This window comes from Leuresthes tenuis, unplaced genomic scaffold (assembly GCF_036924035.1).
Source record: "Leuresthes tenuis unplaced genomic scaffold, fLeuTen1.0.hap1 SCAF_3, whole genome shotgun sequence".
In the NCBI taxonomy this organism is placed as follows: domain Eukaryota; kingdom Metazoa; phylum Chordata; class Actinopteri; order Atheriniformes; family Atherinopsidae; genus Leuresthes; species Leuresthes tenuis.
Genome location: NW_027325357.1, coordinates 17,685,616 through 17,707,539, shown reverse-complemented (window position 1 = coordinate 17,707,539; position 21,924 = coordinate 17,685,616). Strand labels below are relative to the sequence as shown.

The window sequence follows — 21,924 nt, the reverse complement described above, 5'->3', positions numbered from 1 at the left end:
GCGGCTGGATCCCATCTGTGCCCCTTCAGTGCCAGCCTTCCACAGACAGCCGCGGTCAGAGACCAGAAGCAGGTCTTCAGCCCAGTCAGATGTAAGACGCAGTTTAAAAATGCAGGGTTTGAGAACAGGGTTTGGTAAACAGCTGTTTACCAAAATGTATTCAAGTAACAAACACACATATATGGGTTTAAAGTGCATTTCTGTGTCAGTTTCGGGGGAATTCACATCAGTGTGATCTTGCGACTCTTTATATTATCGCAAGAGAATTTGGCTTTTCTTTTCTTTGGCTCCTCCCACAGTTGCAGAATGTAACAAAAAAAAAAAAGCGCCACCGTATTCCTTTCATGAATTTAAACCTGCACGATAGCAACTTCTCTGACAGAACAGCAAATGAAATGCGGTGAAGCGATAGAGCCGATCAGTTACTAGCAACGCTGAAACTCACTCTGCATTGGTCTATCATCTTGTTGTAGAGCAGTAAAATCCATTCTGATATTTTTTTCTTGCTCATACAATTGATCTTTTCTTCATCACTTCATCCCATAGTGTTCACTTGGAGGTCTTTTCAGCATCTACCAAAGAGTTGTTTCTTTTAAACGTTACTTTTTTATCTTTATCATGTTAAAAGCGTGTTGTTATCCAGTTGTTAGTGTGTTAAGTGGCACTGTAAAGCAAAACTGTGTCTTGCTGGGCTGTAAAGAAAGTTCTGAACCACGGCATCGCAGCCTTGGGGCACTCCAGGGTCATTTTAGGCTCAGGAATGAGTAGAACAAAGGTTTGTGTACTTCAAAACAAGTCAGAAACTCATAGTTTAAAGCTTCACAAACCTGTCTTTTGAACTGAAATTGTATCGCTGTCCAAATATTTCCACGTCTGTTTGTGTCTCCAGTTGACATTTATTTAATAGGCTGGATTAAGGTGTGATTTCTCACGTTTCTGAAGCCTTTTCCGTGTCTTTGTTCTGCACAAAATCTGCTTATTGATTCTCCCAGGAAGGTATCATCAATTTTGGCAGTTTTCTCATTTTAAAACGAATAATTTGATCTTGACATCTAAATTGCAAACAATTTGACCCTTGGTTGCCCAAAAGGTGGACATCTAAAATTATACGGCAAGATTTAGAAAAGTGGTGGGCGGAAACATAAACCGCACAGACAAATATGGGCCCTTAACAACAACTCCCACTCTCCATCTGTGGCTGTCTGACAGAAGCTGTCTGCGAGCAGACACAAGTGGGAGAATCTCTGTCAGATCCTTTTCTGACTGACAACTAGCTCAATGATTCTCCCTCTGTCTCTTGCACATCTGTATGCAGACACGTGGGCACATTAAGAGACATAGAGTTGGCAGAGAGGCCTTTAAGTGAATGAGATCAATCCTCCATGTCAGCTTGTGTCTGCTCACTTCAACTGTTATTAAGCAAGACAATCAAGCCCTGCCAGTCCCACAGGTCTTGTCCGCAAGCTGAACCGATTATAACGCAATATTGTTGGTGATACAGAAGGAGAAACATCATGGGAGTGGTTGCATTTAGCTTTTTCTTTATTTGCAAAACATTTGCTCTCAAGACAACAAGTAAGTAAGGATGTGAATTAACATTTTTGAGCATCTTAATGTAAAACGGAAAGACCCGATGAGTTCTGAAATCTAAATCGGCCATCATCTGTAATGTTGGGAGCAACGGTTGGATGTTAGGCGTAAGAATAAGAGATGATTACCTGTTGACCTTGGCTCTCGGCACAGACACAAGTTGAGCCGCCACATATGTGACCAGGCTGTCGGACATCTGGAGAAAGATGTTCACCAGAGCTGGCAGCCCTCCGCTCGGTGACCCGAGAGACTATACGAAGGTGCAACGTCTCCGAATGTTTAAATCAAATGGCTTCTATTTTTACTTCCAGACGTGCAGTTTTCTGCTTGTGCAGCCTCACCCAATTCTCCAAATTCTTCTTTTCCTCTTGACCTCTTCATTCTCTATAAAGTCCTCCTGTTATAAAAGCTGCTGTATGTTAAATTAATTTAACTGGGTGAGAAATTATTTCCAATTTTTTTATTATTTTTTGTGCATGGCAGATTGATAAAACTTTGTGGTCAGCTAGTTTTTGGTCAGAAAATGCATTAATAAGGGACAAGCGATGACTTCTCGGTGAAAGAAAATATGCAATGTACTCAGCAGCATCCTGAATATGGCTGCAGATGTGGAATGATTGACATTTACTCGCCTCACTATGTGTTCAATTCAGCCTTAAGCAGACCAACGGCTCTCCTCTGTGGTTCGGTCAGCCAAGGCAGCAGTGGCTTCATGCACGCTTGTGCTAAACATTGCTCTCTGTGCTCCCTTTGCCGACGTGGACCACACATTTATTTAAAATCTTTTTCTAAGGTGTGGTCAAAAGCACTGTGTTCAGCATTTGGTACAAAATCATGTCATAAATCAGTGAGGCTGAACAGGAGAAATCGCACCTTCCTTTTATCAGACTTGGCCCTCAAAGAACAAGTAAAAACATTATTTGCTTGTTGCTGTTTTGTAATAATTCTTTCAGGAAATACAACGTCTGTCCACCTGCAAAAGAAGCTAAATGTCTTGTTTGGAAAATTGAGATTCATTTGTTAGAGATCGAGTTCAGTCTCTGAAACGTGTGCAATAACAAAACACAGATCAACAAAAGGAAAAATACTACATTGTGCCTTTTAACATGTGTTCACTCATTCTATCCACTCAGAGGCCATCGGAGAAGTGTCGCTACGTGGTGGGAAGCGTCCTCTGTGAGGGTGATGAGAAGCCAGATGACGAACTGCTGAAGCTCTACGAGAAGTTTGGCTTCAAGGTGTTTTCTCTGCCAGAAGTGAGCCACGCTGTGACCACCAGCTTCCCCTCCACGACCCATCTGTCCCACGTGCTGGGCCCTTACAGAGTCTACCCCAGACTTACTTCCTACATTGAGGTAGAGACACAATGAGGCAGTGTGAGCAGAGGGTGGATATAATGGTTAGAGTCATTCTGTTTATCCATGTGGCATCTAATTCTTCGACAATCAGTGAATTCAGCCGTGCCAGTGGGAAATGTGCAATGTAATATGTTTACAGGAAGGCTGAAAGTTTCTATGTTAATCACTCGTTTCTTATATGTCATCATATGATAAAGAGGGAGTGGAGCTTCAACTTCTGCATGTTCTTTTGTGTCGGTGCAAATCATCTTGTGATTGTGCCTGTCCTCTTTTCTGCCTTCTGCTTGTCAAAGGACTCTCATTCATGTGTTGTTTAATTTATCACTTGAGCAGATGAGCTCTTTAAAGTTGATTAAGAATAGATGAAGTAGTATGAAATTAAGGTATGTCTGAGTCCTGCAGCTCATACCCTGGGCCTGCATGTCCTCAAGACAGACCTGAAAAAGCCTTTGACATTTACTGATGACATTTACTCACTTGGATTCATTTTAGGGCCACCCTGCTGCATGTATGATGCTCCTCATTTGTTTATGCCTTCAAGCTCCCACATCTGATCATCTCTTTATTCACAGGAGATAAATACGTCATTTCTGGTCTGAAGCTGTATCATTATGTCTTTGAAAATATGCTGTATTTTATTGGTGGTGACTCAAACAAATTTCCCCTCTTATATGCATGTCAATGGAAAACAGGAAGAGAGCTGAAATTTGGTAGTATTCTTCTCTAATTCAGTTGTGGTTTTATATCTTATCACTGAACTGCTGTTTGTTGAAATGCGTACACAGAGACATAAATGATCAGTGACATTGAATGGTGCTAATATGCCACAGTGTTTAAATGTGTAGAGCTCTTCATCATTTGTTGCGTTCCATAAAGAACAGGAAAGTGGGCGCAAGGACACCGCCAGTGGCCGTTTACATTGGTTATAACCAATTGTACTTGTATAATAAATCAATGTCAAAGCACCGCTAAGGGTAGCCTGTTGTCATGGGCACATCATTCCTCAATCAAAGGTTTTACCTTGCTGCGTTGTTTTCATTGACCCTGACCTAATTCGACAGTTTTGTCCTTTATCTTTGACAACACAACTCTGAATATTTTTCAAAAGGATATTATTACGTATGTTTATAAGAAAAAAATCAATAAAAATCTCCATTCAAATGATCACACTGAGCCAGTAGGTGGGTGGTAACGTCTACATGAACATCCATTCAAAAGAACAGAAGAACACTTTAAGCCTACCTACTGAGATGAACAGTGACGAAGCTGAAATGCGATAAGTTTGTATTAAGTAGAGTTGTTGCTTGACATGTGAAAATCAGCATGCTGTATAGCCGCCATCATTGTTACAGTTGTTGGTGCGTGCTCATTACAAAAAGCAGTGGACATGCATGAAGAAGGCATCTTTTTTGGATGCACAAAGCGACCGTTTGTCATGTACATGGACACAGTGGGAACGGAGGTTTGAAAAATGTTCACCTTGGAAGGTTTTAAAAAATCAGTTTTTCTGATTGTGAACGCTGTTTGCATGTAGATAAGCAGGGCAAATGCAGAGGAAAACGTTTGTTTTGCAAAATATCCGTGTTGGTGTGCAAACAGCCTTAGTTTGTAATTTATTGTTCCAGAGGAAAAAGCCCCCCCCCATCACCCCACAAAAACCACAGAGGAACAACTTGAATAACCTGACAAACAGCCCGAGGAGTTGACCCAGAGGCATACGCTGGAATAAACTTTCGCCAATGAGGTCATCATTTTTTTTTTAAAGGTTCCATTAATAACATCACAGCACATCACTAGTGGTCATATCCCCGTTACCTGATAGGTCAGAGCAGAGGGCCTTGCAGCACAAAGAGGACCTTCACGATAACAGGCAGGTGGTTTTAGCTGCCTGCACCTAGCCCAAAAAGCTAACTGCAGAAACCAGAGCAATGACTGGAAAATGATAGGAAAACATCCAAGTATCAGGGTAGATCTTACCCTGATACTTGGATGTTTTCCTATCATAAAGTTAGAAGCCTCTCCCATAAGGATGAGTGCGACCCTAGCCCTGACGGCTAAGCCATTGTATCCCTCTGTGTTAAATTCAGCAGTTGTCCCTTTTTAGAGTGTAGTGCTGTTACATAATCATGGCCTATGTCAATGTGCGTTTTTTGTTACATGCAGCTCTGTGTTTCAAGCAAACTGATGTCACCATAGAGAAAGCACATGTTACTTTACTTTCTTGTACTTACCCGCCATCAGAAAGAAGTCCTTGGTCCTTCAGTCGATCTGCGGTGGCAGGTCATTTAGGAGTAACCCCTGTTCCGTTGGCAGCACAATAACACACTAACATCCAGTTTATGTTGTGGAGTGGCAAGTGTACTGAGCATCCCAGCTCCAGCAAGGCTAATGAATAATGGAGGGTGGTTTAGAAAGGCAGGGGTTAGTAGCTGTGTGAACGTGCTAGAAATGTGTGCATACACACTGTACGTATGATTAATTGAATAGAGTTTGGGGAACTTTGAAAGAAGGGCGACACTTGTACGTCACCGATGTGTGCAGTAAAGTGTTTTTGTGTCTCTACTGTTCCAGTCTCACCTTCTCCTCGCTCAGATATCCAACTCTTTAGTTGCTAAATGCTCAACTCTGTGCCCCAGCAAGAGGTTAACACTGGGACCTGATTACTGCTCAGGAGGTAGCAGTTATAGCATCTTTTTTTCACTGAAAACATGGCAGAAGAGGATGGTGAATCTGAACCAACACAGAATTGGAGGTCACACAATAAACTAAAGGATTCTAAAATGACCTGGATATCCAGAATTGTGACTTGACACATTAACAGTTGCCAGTTGTTCATAAAGAATATTGACTCGTGCTGCTTTTGACCTCAAAATTCTCAGTCACAATACGCAAACAAGTGGTGGTGTTGGGACTGAGGCGGCTAGACTGATGAGGTGGGCCTTTTTGTTCCTGCAGCTTTGGAGTGTTATCTCAAGTGCAACTCTGATACTCTGATCTCCCGGCCTCCTACAGTGCTTCAGTCAGCAGTGAGCCAGTCAAGCGCGGCCCTCTTCCAGCTGAACACCAGCGTATTTCCACTAGTTTAACAACGTATAACCTAACGCGCCAACATAAAGGTGACGGGTGAATGGGTGAATGTGCTGCTAAATGTCAGAAAATATGATTTTGTTGTTTCCATTCAGTGTCTGAGAGCTTGATATTTTGCCTATTCCTCTGTTGATAAAAGGCCGCCAGTGAAAGACAGGAAAAAAAAAACGGGGGATAAAGAAGTAGCTGTCACACTGTATTAAAGGATTTGGGCAATCCCTGTTTGATCTTTGAGAAAGCACCTTTTCAGCATCTGAAGAATCAAAGAAAACAATCACTGTGGTGTTATTTTGGAGGGTGGCTCAGACAAAACCGAAATAGACCCGCTGAGCAGAAACAAGATGAGAAGCCGATAGCTCCCATCCATTTAGTAATCCGTTTATCTGAATCGCGCTTAAAGCGTCATGAAAAGCATTTATGCTTCTTTCATTTCCTTCTATACTGCGTCTCGTCACGGTTTCATTTGCCTCGCAGGTGCCGCAACAATTAAAATATTATATGAATATTTATAAACATCCTAGAATATCTTCAGTCCGTACCATCTTGGGAGTACTTGACTATTGTGTAATACAGATTACCTCTTTTTCTTCTTTTTTTCCTGAGGCTGCTTAGAATATATTTGCAGAATAGATATGTGGAGGTTTCCCAGATTCGGTCTCTTGGTAGCAGTGACAGCCTCTATTTGCTTTGGGAACGATCTTCCAAGCTTTGCACTGTTCTTTTTTTAAAAAAAAAAAAGGTTCTTCCTGGCAGAAACTCAACCAGGAGCATCAATGCACAGCTGTTTCTGGTCTCTTCAACGCTTTCTCAATGCGCTGCTGAGCTCACGTTCAGACTCTGGTTTTGCCATTCCAGAACTTTTCCAGAAAGTTTTCCTGAAGCCACCTCTGTGATTGGCTCAAGATTGTATGTTGCGCATTTCTATTCTTCTGAAGTGAGGCATTTTATAGAGAACGTTCAAGTAAAAATGTTTCAAAATGAGTCAGACATGTAAGAAAAATGTGGATAACGAAGCAAATCTAAGACTTTCTTATCGACCATATGTTGCACGACGAGAAGGATGAATCATATTCATACGAGCCAATCACTGCTCACAAACATACTGGATAAAAAAAGCTGTGAAAAACTTAACTCTCTTTTAGCACGTCTCCTCAGTTCCCTGTTTTTCCACTTTTTAGCTGAGTCTAAATGATAATGTCACCATGTGGGCGCACCGCCTACAGCGGTAGATGTATAGTTCTGCTGTTTTGACAACCGCACCGCAGGTGAAGCTTATAATGTGAAGGTTGACTCTGCATGTCGGGGAGAAAAAGGATGCGAGTGTTTTTGTGCCTGTAGAGTGAAAAGAAGTCCAGCCTCATTGAAGCCTGTAGAAAGCCTCCACCTGGGGACTCTGTGAATTTGTTCAGGGGGGACCTCAGTGTTCATGAGTAACAGCAAAAAAAAGCTTAGTCTGTGAGATGAACCAAACTGGTGTGTGTTCAGTGTGCATCATAAGCTGCCGAAAAAGCCACCCCTTGTTCAAATGTATGCCGGTGATGACCCATTTTCTGCTGTGTAACCCCCAGTCTGCTCTTATTCATTTTCTGTGGACATGAGGTTGGGGAATGTTTCTTCCACTATTTATTCAGATCTTAGTGGGTCTTCCACTGGCTTGACTCTGCTATTATGCTTTTTTTTTTATCTGTTGAGCTTCAGCATTTGATAATGTCACCTTCGATTCTGCAGATTTGTTTTTACGTATCGTGTTAATGAGAGCCAACGTTTTGTTTCAGTCTGGAACGAATCCTCCCCTCTGTTGAGGTAGAGGGGTTGGTGTTAATTGTGGGTGAAATCTTGTTTCCACCTTTTTAGTTAGTGGCACCTTCATGTTCTGCCATTGCAGGGTGTTTATTCCTCACCTCCACTCTGCTCATGGTTTATTCACAAGCGCCCTCTTCTCCATCTTCTTTCATCTTATTATTTGTTGAATTAAATATAGAAAATTTGTTTTGCTTGTTCACAGCATCTATATTTCATGCAGCGGCTTGATTGGAGGGTAGCCAGTGGAGCTGCACTAATTCCAGGTGTATCCACAGAGCAAACACGAACCGAGATGTCCTTAGCTTCGTTTTAGATGCCCCTGTGAGTGAATGTAAATGTCTGCTCAGTCACGGCCACCCATAATTTCTGCTACAAATTTTACGGAAATGAATTCAGAAATAGTGAGCGGAGCCGTTGCTATGCTGTGTGCTCCTGTACGGCCTTTCATCAACATGTGTTTTCTTTCATCGAAAACTGGGGGTTCTTGCTTTCCAGTGAACCTGGAAAAACTGTTATTTTTTTTACCCTGTTATTATTCTACTCTTTCATTCTCTGCGAATCACATTTTTTGTCAATAAGTCAGCGCATTAGGCAGCCTTTGTGTGTCTAATAAGACTTGTGCAGTCTTATTAATTTCCATGCAGCGGATAAGCTTGTACGCTTTCTTTCAGAGGAGAAACCCAGAGTGAATGGGAACAAGGACAGTTAAATGGATAACTGTTGGCTTGGTCCGCGTCACTCTTTTGCTCTCGTTCTAGTAGAGCTAAATGTGATGCTTTGCTTCACAGCTCTTTTTCTTTCACCTTGCTGCACAGCTGAGTTGAGGTGCCAGTTTGAGCGTTGACTTACGCAGATAACAGCTTGTTTTTCCTTTTGTTCTTAAGTGTATTGATGCCATAAAAACAAGAACCTTTGTGCGAATAGATTGCGTGACCTTAGAAATGGTGCAAAGGTAACTGATTATCTATTCAGCATTATTTTCCAGGAACTGTTCAGGGATTCTTTATCTCCCTGCGGCCTGTCCTCTCCAAATGTGATGCTGTATTATAATGCAATATGCTGATAAGCTTTTTTTCGTAGTTATTGTTGATGTTTGCTGAGGACTCAACAAGAGGCTGGGGGAAAAGGGACTTTGCATCCAAGTAACTTGTGTGTAAAAGTGTGCTTGCGGAAAATACTGTGTTCTGAAGAGAAACGTAAAGGACGTCTGCAGCGAAGTACACCTTAATGTACTAAATGACTGTATGTGGGACTAAAGGAAGGAAATCTACCACATATGGCACCATCTAGCTGCAATAGAAATCCACAAACAAATCAGCCACCAGTTTGTTTAAAGTAGAAAGGGGTGCAGATAACAAAACTTCCTTCTTGGGCATTCGCTTCCAAGAAAGTAGTGTAGCTGCAGCATTGTCATCGAAAGCAAAGGAGTAACTTTGTTTTCTACGATTATCCACACACTCAAATGCAAAAATGTCGTTATGCATGTTTAGCACTGCTTTGATGATCACGATGAGGCTCGGTGTGGTTCTGTCATGAGAATTTTTTTACCAGCCCAAAGGGAAGCATAGCTGGGAGGGGGGGGGGGCAAGGTGTGGCAGGACAGAACCTGCTTTGATCCGAGGACGCAGATTCCCTTAACTGCTGTCTGTTTAGCGATTTCTGCGTGGGATGTTGCCGAATAGCAGGGGCGGCGGCTGCCATGCCATCAAAGCACAGAGAGCAAAGCGAGAGTCGATAAGTGAGATGTGTGAGTTTGTGAGGGAGCCTCCGTCTCTGTGACCGACTGCCAGCGAGCTTGGGGAGAAGAGTTGGAGGAGGAGCAGGTCTCTCTGCTCTTTGTATGAATGTGTGTTTTAAAATGCAGGTTGCGGTGAGTGCAAGATAAGTCTTTTTCATTATTAATGCTGCCCTGTATTACATTTTTATTGGTTAACACCAGACTTTGTTCCACGAGGGCTCTCAGAAATATTAAACCACCCATGCAAAAGTGTAGGCACCCTCTGACCTGCAATGCTTCATATTATGTGTTTACACTTAATATGCCTGTTATCCTCTTAGTCTGCCTTTTGGCCGTCTGTAGAGGGAACGCTCGGCTGTAGAGGCGCGTTTCTATATTTAGATTCCTGTGACGCTGTTGACAGTTTCATCAGTTCTTCCTGTTCTGTCCTACAAAGAGTGGGCTAAGATTTGCTGAAGCCCTGTGCGCAACTCTTCATCAAATTTCACAGGAAGCCTTCTTTTATTGCTTGCCGTGCCAGGCTTTCTTAGAAATACGGCAGCATTGTTATTCAGTTATTTTTCTGTTTTTCATCTCGAGCCTTGTCCTTTGATTATATCTGAAGCACATTTACTGATGAACAGCTTCGTGCCGAAGCAGAATTGTTACGTAAAGGCTTTGGGTTTTTTAAACTTGTTGGGCCTAATGTCAGTGTTTGTGCATTAAATGATGAGAAAATGATGGAAATCCATTTCTAACAGCAGTATTAATTAGAATTTTTCATTCACACTTTGTGCTGCCTTCTGTGCTTCTCATTAGCTTTTTGTTCATTTGATTTTGAGAATACCAAACTTGTGGTGAACCCGGCCATTTAGACAGTTAAGCTCCACTCAAAGTCCACAGTCTGGTATACATATGTCATGACAACAAAGTCAAATTATATTCATCTGGAAATATCGTCAGTACATTAGTATTAACGCTCTTAAGGTCTGAAGAAAAGATTTCAGGGTAATTCTGTGTGAATTTTTCCCTCGCCACCTGGAACACTCATCATGTGGATGTGTGTGCTTTTTATAGAGCTTTTAAAACTAATGAGATGAGCACGCTGAAAATGTCAATCTGCTTCTTCGGGTTTTTTTTTTTGTTTCAAAAATGTAAGCTTCGCTCGGCTAAAATCACCCCGCTCCTCATGTAATGTCGGTCTGTAGCTCCTGTTCTTAGTGACAAGCCAGTGATGCAGTAAGTAAGGTTGATAGCAGGCAGAAGTGTTTGTGGTGTTCGTATCGATTCCTGCTTCCCTGGAGCTTGTGGATAACTTTTCCTCTGCAGCTCACGCATCAGTCTGCCAATTAGCCAATTTTTTTAGTGTACTATACACATAGTGTTTTCATTTCTGTATATCTGACTTGTGTCCTTTCATCTTCCTTCTCTAGAATGCACAAGATCCCTGCTTGGGTGAGAGTGAAACTGACATTTTTCTGACCTACTGCACCTTATCCCTGCTGATATGCAAAGAGATTCTTTGTACTTTTTTTAAATTTTTTTTTTTAATGTCTTGGAAATGAAGCTGAACGTGAAGGCTGCCTTGACATCAATGTCCTTTTCTTACGGAGATAAAAATGTTTTCTCGATACAGTCATCCAATGATGGTCTATCTGAGTGAGATGAAGTGCCCTCTTCCCTCTTAATGGAAAATTGCGGCCTGAATATCAGGCTGAGGCAGAGGGCAGAGTGTTAGAATTTGGACAGGGTGTGAAGTCATTACCCGCCCTGATCTATGCTCCCTCTTTGGAAGCCCTATTTCCACACAGGTACAGCACGTGTGCATACGAAATCCTGTTTATGTGTGTCAAGTAACTTGCCTTGTCTGATAGCCCAGTGAGAGTTATTGACTTGATTTCCACTTATTACACGCAGCTACGTTGGCAAGGACATCTTGGCCTTTAAGCAGAAGTTCATGGCCTTTAAAAAGCAATTCTCTGAAGGAACTTTTGGCTCAGTGGAAATCTGTCTGTTTGATGTAGCTGACTTTGGAAGAGTGGGTTTGTGAAGATTAAGCTTATCTTTGCTTCATCATTCTTCGAGGACATCCACAAGGCAGTACACTCTGCCCAGTACCCAAATCTCCGAGCCGAGCCGAGCATTGTGAGGACTAGATGGCAACTCACTGAGTCTTTCAAAAATTAAAACTATGGATTAAAGCAAGCCATATAACTCTGTTAGGCACTTCTCGTTACCGTAATAGTGGGTATTACTGTGATTAATATTTGGAGCAGGACATTTTTAGAAATGACATCATGTTCATGAGTTGGAAGCAAAATATTTGAATTGAATGGACTTGAATTGTATTGAATTCAGTGCTGATGACATCATCCACAAAGGTTTCAGATGCTCATTTTGGGATTATTGAACTTCATCTCTAAAAATTATGGGGCAGATTCACTAATGGTTGGCACCTGCTGGAATCCCTGTTTTGATGTTGAAAAATACCACCAAGAGTAATTAAATGGGTAGAGTGAGAGTTTCTTCACAGCAAACTTATTGTCAAACCAATCCGATAAACCAAGCGGATCGATTTTTGTAGGTCTCTGAGTTTTTGTTCTTTCCGTTTCCTTCGCTTATAGCTTTTTTCTCTTTTCACAAATCTCTGTAGAATCCAGCTGCTTTGCAAAGTAAACCTCCAGCAACACATTCAACCATGAAAAAATATCAGACAAGACACATGATGCTGATGGAAGATTGTGAGTATAAAGGAATAATGATGATAAAAGCAATTCTCTTCCAAAGTCTCTCCTCAAAACAAGCATCGATGTTGTTCCTCTCCTCTGAATGGAGATCGATCCAAGTGCATGCTTAGTTGGCACGCTCAGCCCATGTGGCAAAAAGTGTTTGGGCTGCATTCGAGGAACTCTGTGAATCCTTGTAGACCGGTGAGGATGAAAAAAATGTATGTCACACGGGCCTTGTGGCTGGAAACCATGCATTGCCTTTAATGCAGCACCAATAGTCATCAGTCATGATAAATATTGTTGACAGAGTATTTAATGTCTGTCTCCCTTTGCATTTTGAAATTTGCACACTATAATCCTTATATTGTCTGCTGCATCAGATAATTGCCCAGAAGTGGGACTGGGGCAACATTAGAAGAGGCATTTTTCTTTTTAAATGACCATTAATTTTTCCCAAGCCAGCTCCTTTTTGTATTTCCACAATCGTTTAGTTTAAAAGTAATCTTCATCCCACGTGAAACCCCCGACCTCTAATGTAGGTCAGAAGATTGTTGGACCACATTATTACAGCCCCCATAATCAGTCAGTCAGTGTCTACCTTTTTAGAGTTGAGCTTTTTTGACGCTTGATTTTGGGAGGCGGCGTTGTCTTTGCCATGCAGCAGAGGTCTCTCTCTCTCTCTCTCTCTGTCTCTCTCTCCCTGTGTGTTGGAGTGGATGCACATTAAGATGCTGGACTTATGTAAAGTAGCTACACAGACACGCACTGGCCTTTGGGCATTTCTGTACCAACAGCAGACGAAGGGAATAATGTTATGTGGGGAGACGGAGCATGCTGTGTTGTAGTTGAAAAAGGGGGTAATATTGTGGTGATACTATGCTGGATGCTGTGTAAATGCAACTTATTCATCACTGACACTTTGGTTCTTGTCTCTTTTATTTTATCTTCAGTCCTTTAAATGCTAAATCTGTCCTTTTCATTATGGAAGTTATTACAAAATATTAGACTTGAAAGTAAAATCTTGTATGGAGACACAGAGTCCTTCTTGTCAGTAACAAACTCCATGTTGCAATCACAAGGCCGTAATCAAAGAATTTAAATGTATTATACTTTTCAATTTATTGTGTATATATATCTCTTATTACAATTTTTTTTTAAAAATTTTTTCCCTGCCTGGAATCAATAAAGTAAACCTTATTTTATCTTATTTCATCTTGTTTATGCCCTTTCTTTGAAATATGATTTCTGGCATGAGTGTGTACTTTCCCATGTGGACTTGTGCATAGAAAAGTATGCAGGCAAAGATTAGGAAATGTCTCGCTGCAGACTTTCTTATAAGCTTTGTGTCTAAGGTTGGAGAAAACAATCATGGCCCTCAAATCACAAACCCCATCATCTCAAACAGGCTCTAGATAGACACCTCCTGGTTAAATCAGTTGCATATGTATTAGCTTTCCCTTTAGCTCTTTGGTATGTGAGGCGTGGATGTTACGCTCTCTTAGGTTGAATATCGGGCTCTGATAAACACAGGACTTTAAACAGCGTTGCGACATTTGTTGACTTGCTTTGAAATTTGATCAGGTCATAGTCCAAGTTTTGGTCCCCTCTATGGATCAAGCTCCAGACAGGCTGCATTCCATCTTTCATTAGCTCCTCTCCACTTTGTAAAATCCTCCTTCCAAAACTTGCCCTTTTTGTAGCATATTTTCTAATAAAATAGAAAGTCTCCCAAAATGAAAATGTCCTGGCTCTACTTGTCACTGAACATCTCTTTGAAGGTGTCAGATGGTAGGAACATCGGGATGAATTACAAAAGATGTCCAGATAGAACGTCCTCTTCCGCCCCCTCTCATCACCCTGGGCACTTTCTTGGTGCCAGCATCAGTACCAACCTGCAGCTCTGGCCTCTTAGAGGAAAATACAGACCTTCAAAGATGGATTATCTCGTAATAGAGACAGTGTTATCTCATGTGAAAGTAATTGTCAAATACCTTTTCCTTCCGCTCTTTTTATTCTCCTGGTGGCTTCACGGATCATTTTCCTTTTGAACCTGTGGTTCATTGTCGTAGGCCCGTATGAAAAAGCAAATGTCGTTTGTATTTTTCTCAGTGGTTTCTGTAGAAGTCCGCTAGAAAATAAAGAAAAGACTAAAATATGATATTAAGGAAGATAAGAACATAACAATCAGTTCGAAAGAGCTTAAGTCACTTGGTCTGTTTATGCAGGTTTGTGTGTGGGGTTTGAGTATGACTGCATTTGTATTGTATTATATTGTATTGTACTGTGATAACAGTTAAATGGCAAAGGGGAGAACTTGTGCATTGACTTGCCCATTGGCATCCTCATGTAGTAAGAATGGCAGCTCCTATAAATACCTGCAGTGTTTTCGCTGATTGGCTGATGCACCATCTGTCTAATACATGCCAGTTTAAAGTGTAAAGTACATGGCGTGCATGTTGAGTTGAATTCAACACCAGCTTCACAGATAAACTTTTGCAGCCTATCGCAGCAGATGAGGGGAGACGAATATATCAGGCTCTTACTGTGACGGTAATGTGTTGCAGCATTAATGCGCACAAAACATGACGTGATGTGTAAAATAACATAAGAATTTTGTGCAGAAGCGATTGCTGTGATGCAAAAATAAGGATGTCAGTAGTCATGAGTAAATAAATCAAGCTGAAGCACTGAGGTAGGGGAGAGTCACCCTGTCCAGGTCACTACTCAATCCCACAGTCAACACACATGTAAACAAACACATTTACACTTACAGTCACACTCGCAGACAAGTTTCCACTCCAGTCAACTTTGATGTGTTTGTACTTTAAAGGAAATTGGAGCGCCCACAGGGAACCCACACGCTCATGGGTTGAAAGCCATGTTTCACTTTGTTTTTAATCTTCGGGAGATGTGTTCAACTCGTCGCTGAAACCTATTTCCTTTTCTTCAACTCTAGAAAAACAGGCTGATGGTAACCGCGTTTTTGCTCATTTACGTTTGCCAGCAGAGGAAGTAGGAAGTACGATTACCCATCAGCAGCCGGCACATGTGCTGGTAGGGCCATACTTTATTTAGCTCCCTGGCATTTAAACATCATTGGTTCTGCAGCTAAAACTCAGTCGGTTCAACATCTCAGTACACCGCCGTTTTGCTGAAATGTTCGGCAGTGCATGTCAATGAAAAACTGTAACCAGTGGCCATCTAATATTTTTTCAAATGTAGAACATGGAAATGCACGAAAAGAGACAGTAAATCTGTATGTTGCCATGTATGAAAATCTAAATAATGATACAGTGCAGTGTTGTGCAAAAATCCAATTTTAGTAAATGTATACTAACTCCCTGAGTATACTGTATGTATGAATGCCCCTGCTTACTTATCTTAGTGGAAGGAACGCTTACAGCTCTGTATGTCATATTCTGACAGCAGCCTGGAACGGCAGCGGAAACAATCTGTATTAAAGACGCTTTGTGAGCCATCCTTATTTAAAAGGATGAGACATAAGTAGTGCGTACTGTGCTGACTGGAGAAAAATGCTCCATGGGTGCAAATATTGATTCTTTTTCCTTTCTCTCTTTCTCTCTCAGTGGGAGGATTGTTGTGGGTCCGTGTCGTTGAATGCGTTCTCTGATTGCTGTTCAAAGGCAGAAGCCATTAATATGTTTGCCTAAAGTGTCAGAAGGAGGGCTTATTGTTTTTTTTTTTCTTTCAATTTTTATGTGAGATAAAAAGAATTTTACGTGTAAATCCTAGATATTAAAATGTGAATTTGTATACGGTCACTTATGAAACATTTACAATACAATTTGTAGCTAAATGCAGCATGTTAAGTATTTGGAATCTGGTACACAAACGTTCTTCTATGTGTATGCATTTGTTAGACGCTTTTAAGTGCTAGGATAGGAGATGCTCTCGGAAGAGCTGGGTCTTCAGGAGTTTCTTGGAGATAGACAGTTCTTGTAGTGCTCTGTAGGTCAGTCCACCATCGTGGAACGACACATGAAAAGAGTCTGGATTGTCTTGAGGCATTGTGTTTTCCAAGGGAAGAAGAAAGGATTCTGTGTAAGTCGATGAAGTGCAGTTTATTCAAGTGGAGTCCTTTTTATTCAGCCAACTTATCGTTTCATTTGACAGTGAGCGGGGTAGTGATGTATTCGCTCCCTGTCCCACTGTTGAGCTCCTCTTGCGCATTACCTGTTTGTGAAGCAGCAGAAAGCATGCTCGGAAGATGAATGGTGCTGATTAAGAAACATTGTCAACATTAACTCCTGCCTGCTCCCTGCTCTACATCTTAACAACCGCTAACAAGAAGGCATTGAGCTCTTGAGTGAGGCAGGACTGAATTATTTTTATTTGTGGACTTAGTGAAGCATCCTAGTCCGTGAGGGCGTGTGGATAAGAAGGTTTGAGAAAGGATTTATACATCCGCTTGCATGAATCCATGTCAGTCTGTGTAGGCGTGTGTGCGCCTGTGGGTATGCGTGTGTGTGTGTGTGTGTGTCATTGTTTAGCTGTAGAATTCATGTCTTCTATGTCACCAAGTGTGCAAGAAATAAAACAGGCCACAGTGCTGCGTGTGAGCTGTTCGATTAGATTAGGGCAGCAAATTGATTGTAAGCGTGCGGTTGTCTCTATTGGAAAGTGCCAGTGATTGCGGAGGCGGGTGAGCGTGCTGGCGCCTAATTTGATCACTCAGTAGCTAATGCAATCTGCATTACGGCAGCTATTGCAGATTATCTGCCAATAGGGTAAGCAGGAATGGAGAGGTAGAAGAAAGTTAGAGGGCTCGGGATCAAATGCAGCCTTGCGATCAATTGAAGTTAGAGTGACAGAGGCCCAAGCAGTCTCTGTTCATTCCCTGTGGCCGACTGTGTTCTCAGAGAATGACAGAAAGGTGGCAGAAAAATCCTCTTTTGGTTATAACTTCCCATCATTAATATAGTGTATCAGGATTTTTGATACTCCAGGCAACACTTTATCTTTTTATAGCAAATGCTAATATCTTCTTTCATTATAAGATATTACAAGATATTCACACCTATTTTGAGTTTGAATCTCACAGATGTACATCTTTGACGCATGAGGCAGTCAATGAGCCATTAGATGTCCATCTGTGTAGCTTTTACATATTGTCAATCAACATGTTGAAACAGCATTTGCATGAAGCAACAACTGTTAGGCTGTTATTATCAGAGTGATTGATGGCCAGATAAATATGCACAGGCACTGTTAGCATGCTAGCTGCAATATGTACATGACCATCCAGAAAATTTGTCATTTTGACATACAGAACTTTGTCTACATTAATCTTTTGCAAACCATGTGGCTGTTATTCTCCCTTTTTACATTTTTACATTATCATTCAGTGTAATCCTCACCAAGTCTGTGATGTCACAGCTGTAGTTTTATCCATCCTTCTGCACACACTTGAAGAAAATGAAAATACAGAAAGCCATTAATCAAAAGTCTGTGCATCAGAAACCAGGCAGGACACCTGTATTTTCTGAAGCTCATACTACAGTGCTTCCATCCATTCTTTCTCTGTGTTGATCAACTGGCGGATAATTACATCACAGACGGACTTGGACCTGTACACGTGGTTTAAACGGTTTCTGTTGTTGAATACGAATGGACCTTTTCTGAAATTTATGAAAAGGAAGACCTAGTTATTGTAGTGATAATAAGAGTCCTGCCTGTCCCGGTTGACTTCCATTATCTCCCGTCACATTCACTTTTGAACCCAAATGCCAAATTAGCATGCCTGAGACTCAGTCCCGCAGATATCACACTGACGGCTCTCATACCTGCACTGCCTATGGATCTATTCACACAGAGCGGCGGCAGCATTCATCATGGTTTATGCAATTCCTCACTCTTCATGGATCTTTAGGAGCACTCAGAGAGGCAGCAAATGGCGTAAAGTAGAAAATGTATGCAGTGTAAGAATGCTCAGAAAAAGTAATTTTTTTTTTCTGTTTAGTTTTTCTAGCTCACCTTAAGCAGATGGTGAAGGGGTGCATGAGGTAAACACACCATCGAGGTGAAGCGCATTATCAACGACGCTTAAAAGCATTAATGTTTTAAACCTCACAGGCACTGATGGTAATCACATATACATAATGTATTGTATTGGATGTTTCTTGTTAATTATTAACAAAATCAAGAGAAATGTATGCAATCGTTAGATATTTGCTGGCTCTGTTCATCGTGTTTAGTGCTTCATATCGTTGTAATTCGTCATGATATTGTACAGCTTGCAAAGAGGGCCTTTGTTCCTGAGAGGACAAAGAAAAGCTGTCGCTCATCCTTCACCTTTGAGGGCTACAATTCCACTATCAAAGCTCAGGCATGTTGTGGTAGCGGTATCATCCACCTGCAGTATGGGTCTCAGCCAAGGGCTTCAGAGGATATATGAAGTAATAGTGTGATGCCATTTATTTTTTTGTTCTATTTGAACCTTTCAAACTATCAAAAAGGTTCAGAAACAGAGCCTTAGCAGATACATTACAGCCCCAATACATTCCTGACCGGCTACAGGTGGATGAGCACATGGCCGTTTTTAATTTCCTGTGGGAACCAAAGTTAAAAGCTCCTAAAGATTTGAAAATACCCTAATAACCCATAACAGAATCTAATTTGCATTAGAATGTAGCTCTCAATCATATGATATACATTTTTAGAATAGTTGTAAAGGAGTTCCCACTGTAGTAAAATGGAACAAAGGGTAGCTAAATGTCCCAGGGGAAGTATTTAACAACAGTTCAGAGATGTGGTTTTGGCTGTTTGTTTTTTTTTAAACGGACATAGAGCGAGAGGCCACTCGCAGAATGTTTGTACAGTCATAGAAATATATACTAATAGGGCTTAAAGGGTTAAAAAGCAGCTTGGGGACCTTATTTTTGTTCCGTGGGGACAGGGTTGTAGATGATCAGTGCTGTCCGGCTCCACTCTTCCGGGCTTGTGTCCCTTTGCTGGAAGTGCCCTTGAGCAAGGTGGCCGTGGGCATCTGTTCACTTCTAGCGCGTGTCATTGCTCCAAGTTTGTGTCTACGACTGACAATTAGGTTAAACGCCTAGGTCAAATTCTCATTAAAGGAGGAAAATGGTTGCTTGTTAGGCCAAAAGGGTTTTTATAGCAAAGAGGATCAGCAGCATTTAGGACTGACAGTCCAGCTACAGTAAAATAGTTATTTCCCACAGTTTATACTTATTTCTTCACATGACTATATGCTTTGCTGTTGGCATGAAAATAATTAAATTTTCAGTCACTTCAGGGTTGTTTATTAAATTTTTTCCTTCCCCTTTTTATTGAACTTTCTTAACCCCCTGATTACTTTGGAGGTACATCGGATGGCAGAGCAACGCAACAGGAATTAGTCCTCGGTTGGTATTTCATTATTTTATAAGCTGTGTGCCAAAAAGAAGATACACACTTCAATGTTCTTTTTAGTGGCACTCATCCTCAGCACTGATATATTAAATCATTTAGCTGTGGGAGGGGAGTGGGCGAGGGGCTGCTGTTTCTTCTCAAGGGTACCGGTAGATGTGGTAATTTAACATTCGACACGCAACAGCTTATGGATCGCCAGGTTAAGGCACATTCCTCATCACCTACACCTCCCCTCCTTCATAGAGCTTCCCTTACCAATAAAACCACCATGTAAGTTCGGTATTTGTCTGTCTTCCCCTCCCACGCTAACTCTAATTTTCTTGTTTGTCCTCAGGGGGCTGGGAATATTAGGAATAGGTGTAAAGATTAATGTTACACAGACATTATGTCAAAGTGTATGAGCTGGGTCAAACAGCCCTGTGAGTTCCCTGAGAGACAAATGATTAAAAACCGATGTTTTCACATTTGATCTATCACCTGTAAAGTAAGATTAGCTTGCCCACACACACACAGACTACACATACTATGCGTGAGATGGCGATGAATACAAATGGAACAGTTTAAAGATGTGTAACTGCAGTTGCCTTTTCGGCACATGGAGGGTCAAATTGAAGACATCTGATCACGTATGAGTGAGTGAACTTCTAGGAGCATCATGCGTCATGATGCCGTTTCTGCTGTCTTATACACGCGACTGTGAATTGTTACTGAAGCAGTATAAAGATAAAGAAACAACGTAGTATACAAGCTTACACCACACTGTGGGCATTTTTCAGCTGTTAAGCTGCACCAGATGAACCTACCACTCTGACTCTTAGTGCTTGTTTCTCTGTGAGCTGAAGACAGCCAAGAGGGCAACTCAATTTATTAATACCATTCAGTAAGCTGTCGCTCAGAGGAATGAGACAGAGCATGGCACGATGTGAAATACCATAAACTTCATCATGGCACTGAGCGGTTTGCTGAGCCGGATGGCAGAGGGTCATGGGATGCACCCGAGTGCAATCAACAGTACCACATGAGCGGAGAAGGGAAAAGAACACACTTCTGTGTTAACATCTTCTTTCTCTCTGGTCTACTGCATATACATTGTGTATTCTTATATGTATGGCTTATTACAGGCACCTCACCTACAGAGCTCGGCCCTGATGAGGTAAACACACTTTGCACTTTGTTAGACACCAGTCTGCTGTGCAGGTTTGTGTTGAAATAAAATGACATGCCATTATGTACATGAACATTTTATTGACTGCAGTGGTCATTCTCCTGTCCATATTCGACCTAAACAGATTCTTTCCCAACATTAGAGATGCACGACACATCATATCCAAACATGACATGACATAATAACAGGTATGCTGGCATTTGATCCTCGGCCCACTGTATTTACAGTTGGTATAAATATACTCGGGCTTGGTGTGTCACAGGTCAAGTAAATTAAAGCAAGACAAACACGTCATTCAATTGTAAATCCCTAAAAGCAACAGGTGAATTTTGGACCAGACAGTTTGAGGGACTCGATGAGAATAATGTTCACCAGAGAGCTACACGTACGCGATTTATTACTCTTTAAAGTCACACTGTGGATAGAAAGGTGTGACATCATGGCCGGCCGGGAGGTGTTAAACAAGTCAGAATGAGAGCATGTATGCATGTATACTTTCATATAGGTGTGAAATACCCCAGGCTTCACTGTAGCTCCATTCATCTATGAGTTGTTCAGGTTTTTTAGAGGCTATCACTAAGAACCAACCAGCTCCTCTCTCTTAACTTCTTAACGTATGTTTGTGCACGCACGTGTTGGCTGGATGCTGCTAATGTCTCTTACTACAAACTCCAGGACTGTGATCAAATCATCTTTCATTTACTCACTCATTCACTATATAGAGGACTCACTACTCGATTTATGACAAGATATCTACATTCACCTGTTGCATAAAATAGTGCCAAGAGGATGGGTAAATGTCTAAATGTGAGGTGATACTCAGCACCAGTTTACTGTTTTTCTCTCTCCACAACACTTGCATACAACTATATGACTCTATGCGATCTAACCTGTAATTACTTTATTTGCACTGTATCCGCCTACAAAAACATTTACTGCAGCTGTAACTATATTAGTGTCTTCAACATACTAATTAGGATTTCAAACTCTATTGTTGTCGCTCCCATTCAGATATTTAGAAAGCAGACTGAGTCCCTAAATTCCTGACATCCTTAATAATTCCTCTTATCAGCTGAGGCGTCTGAG

The 21,924-nt window shown here is 41.4% G+C and overlaps 1 protein-coding gene across 1 annotated transcript in view; it reads left to right on the top strand.

Moving 5' to 3' along the window:
• tex264a (testis expressed 264, ER-phagy receptor a) overlaps positions 1-21,924 on the top strand; it is a 65,662-nt gene that overhangs the window by 10,515 nt on the left and 33,223 nt on the right. Inside the window, exon 2 of the mRNA XM_072382225.1 lies at positions 2,724-2,945. Coding sequence (XP_072238326.1) covers positions 2,724-2,945 — 222 coding nt within the window. The remainder of the gene's footprint in view (positions 1-2,723; positions 2,946-21,924) is intronic.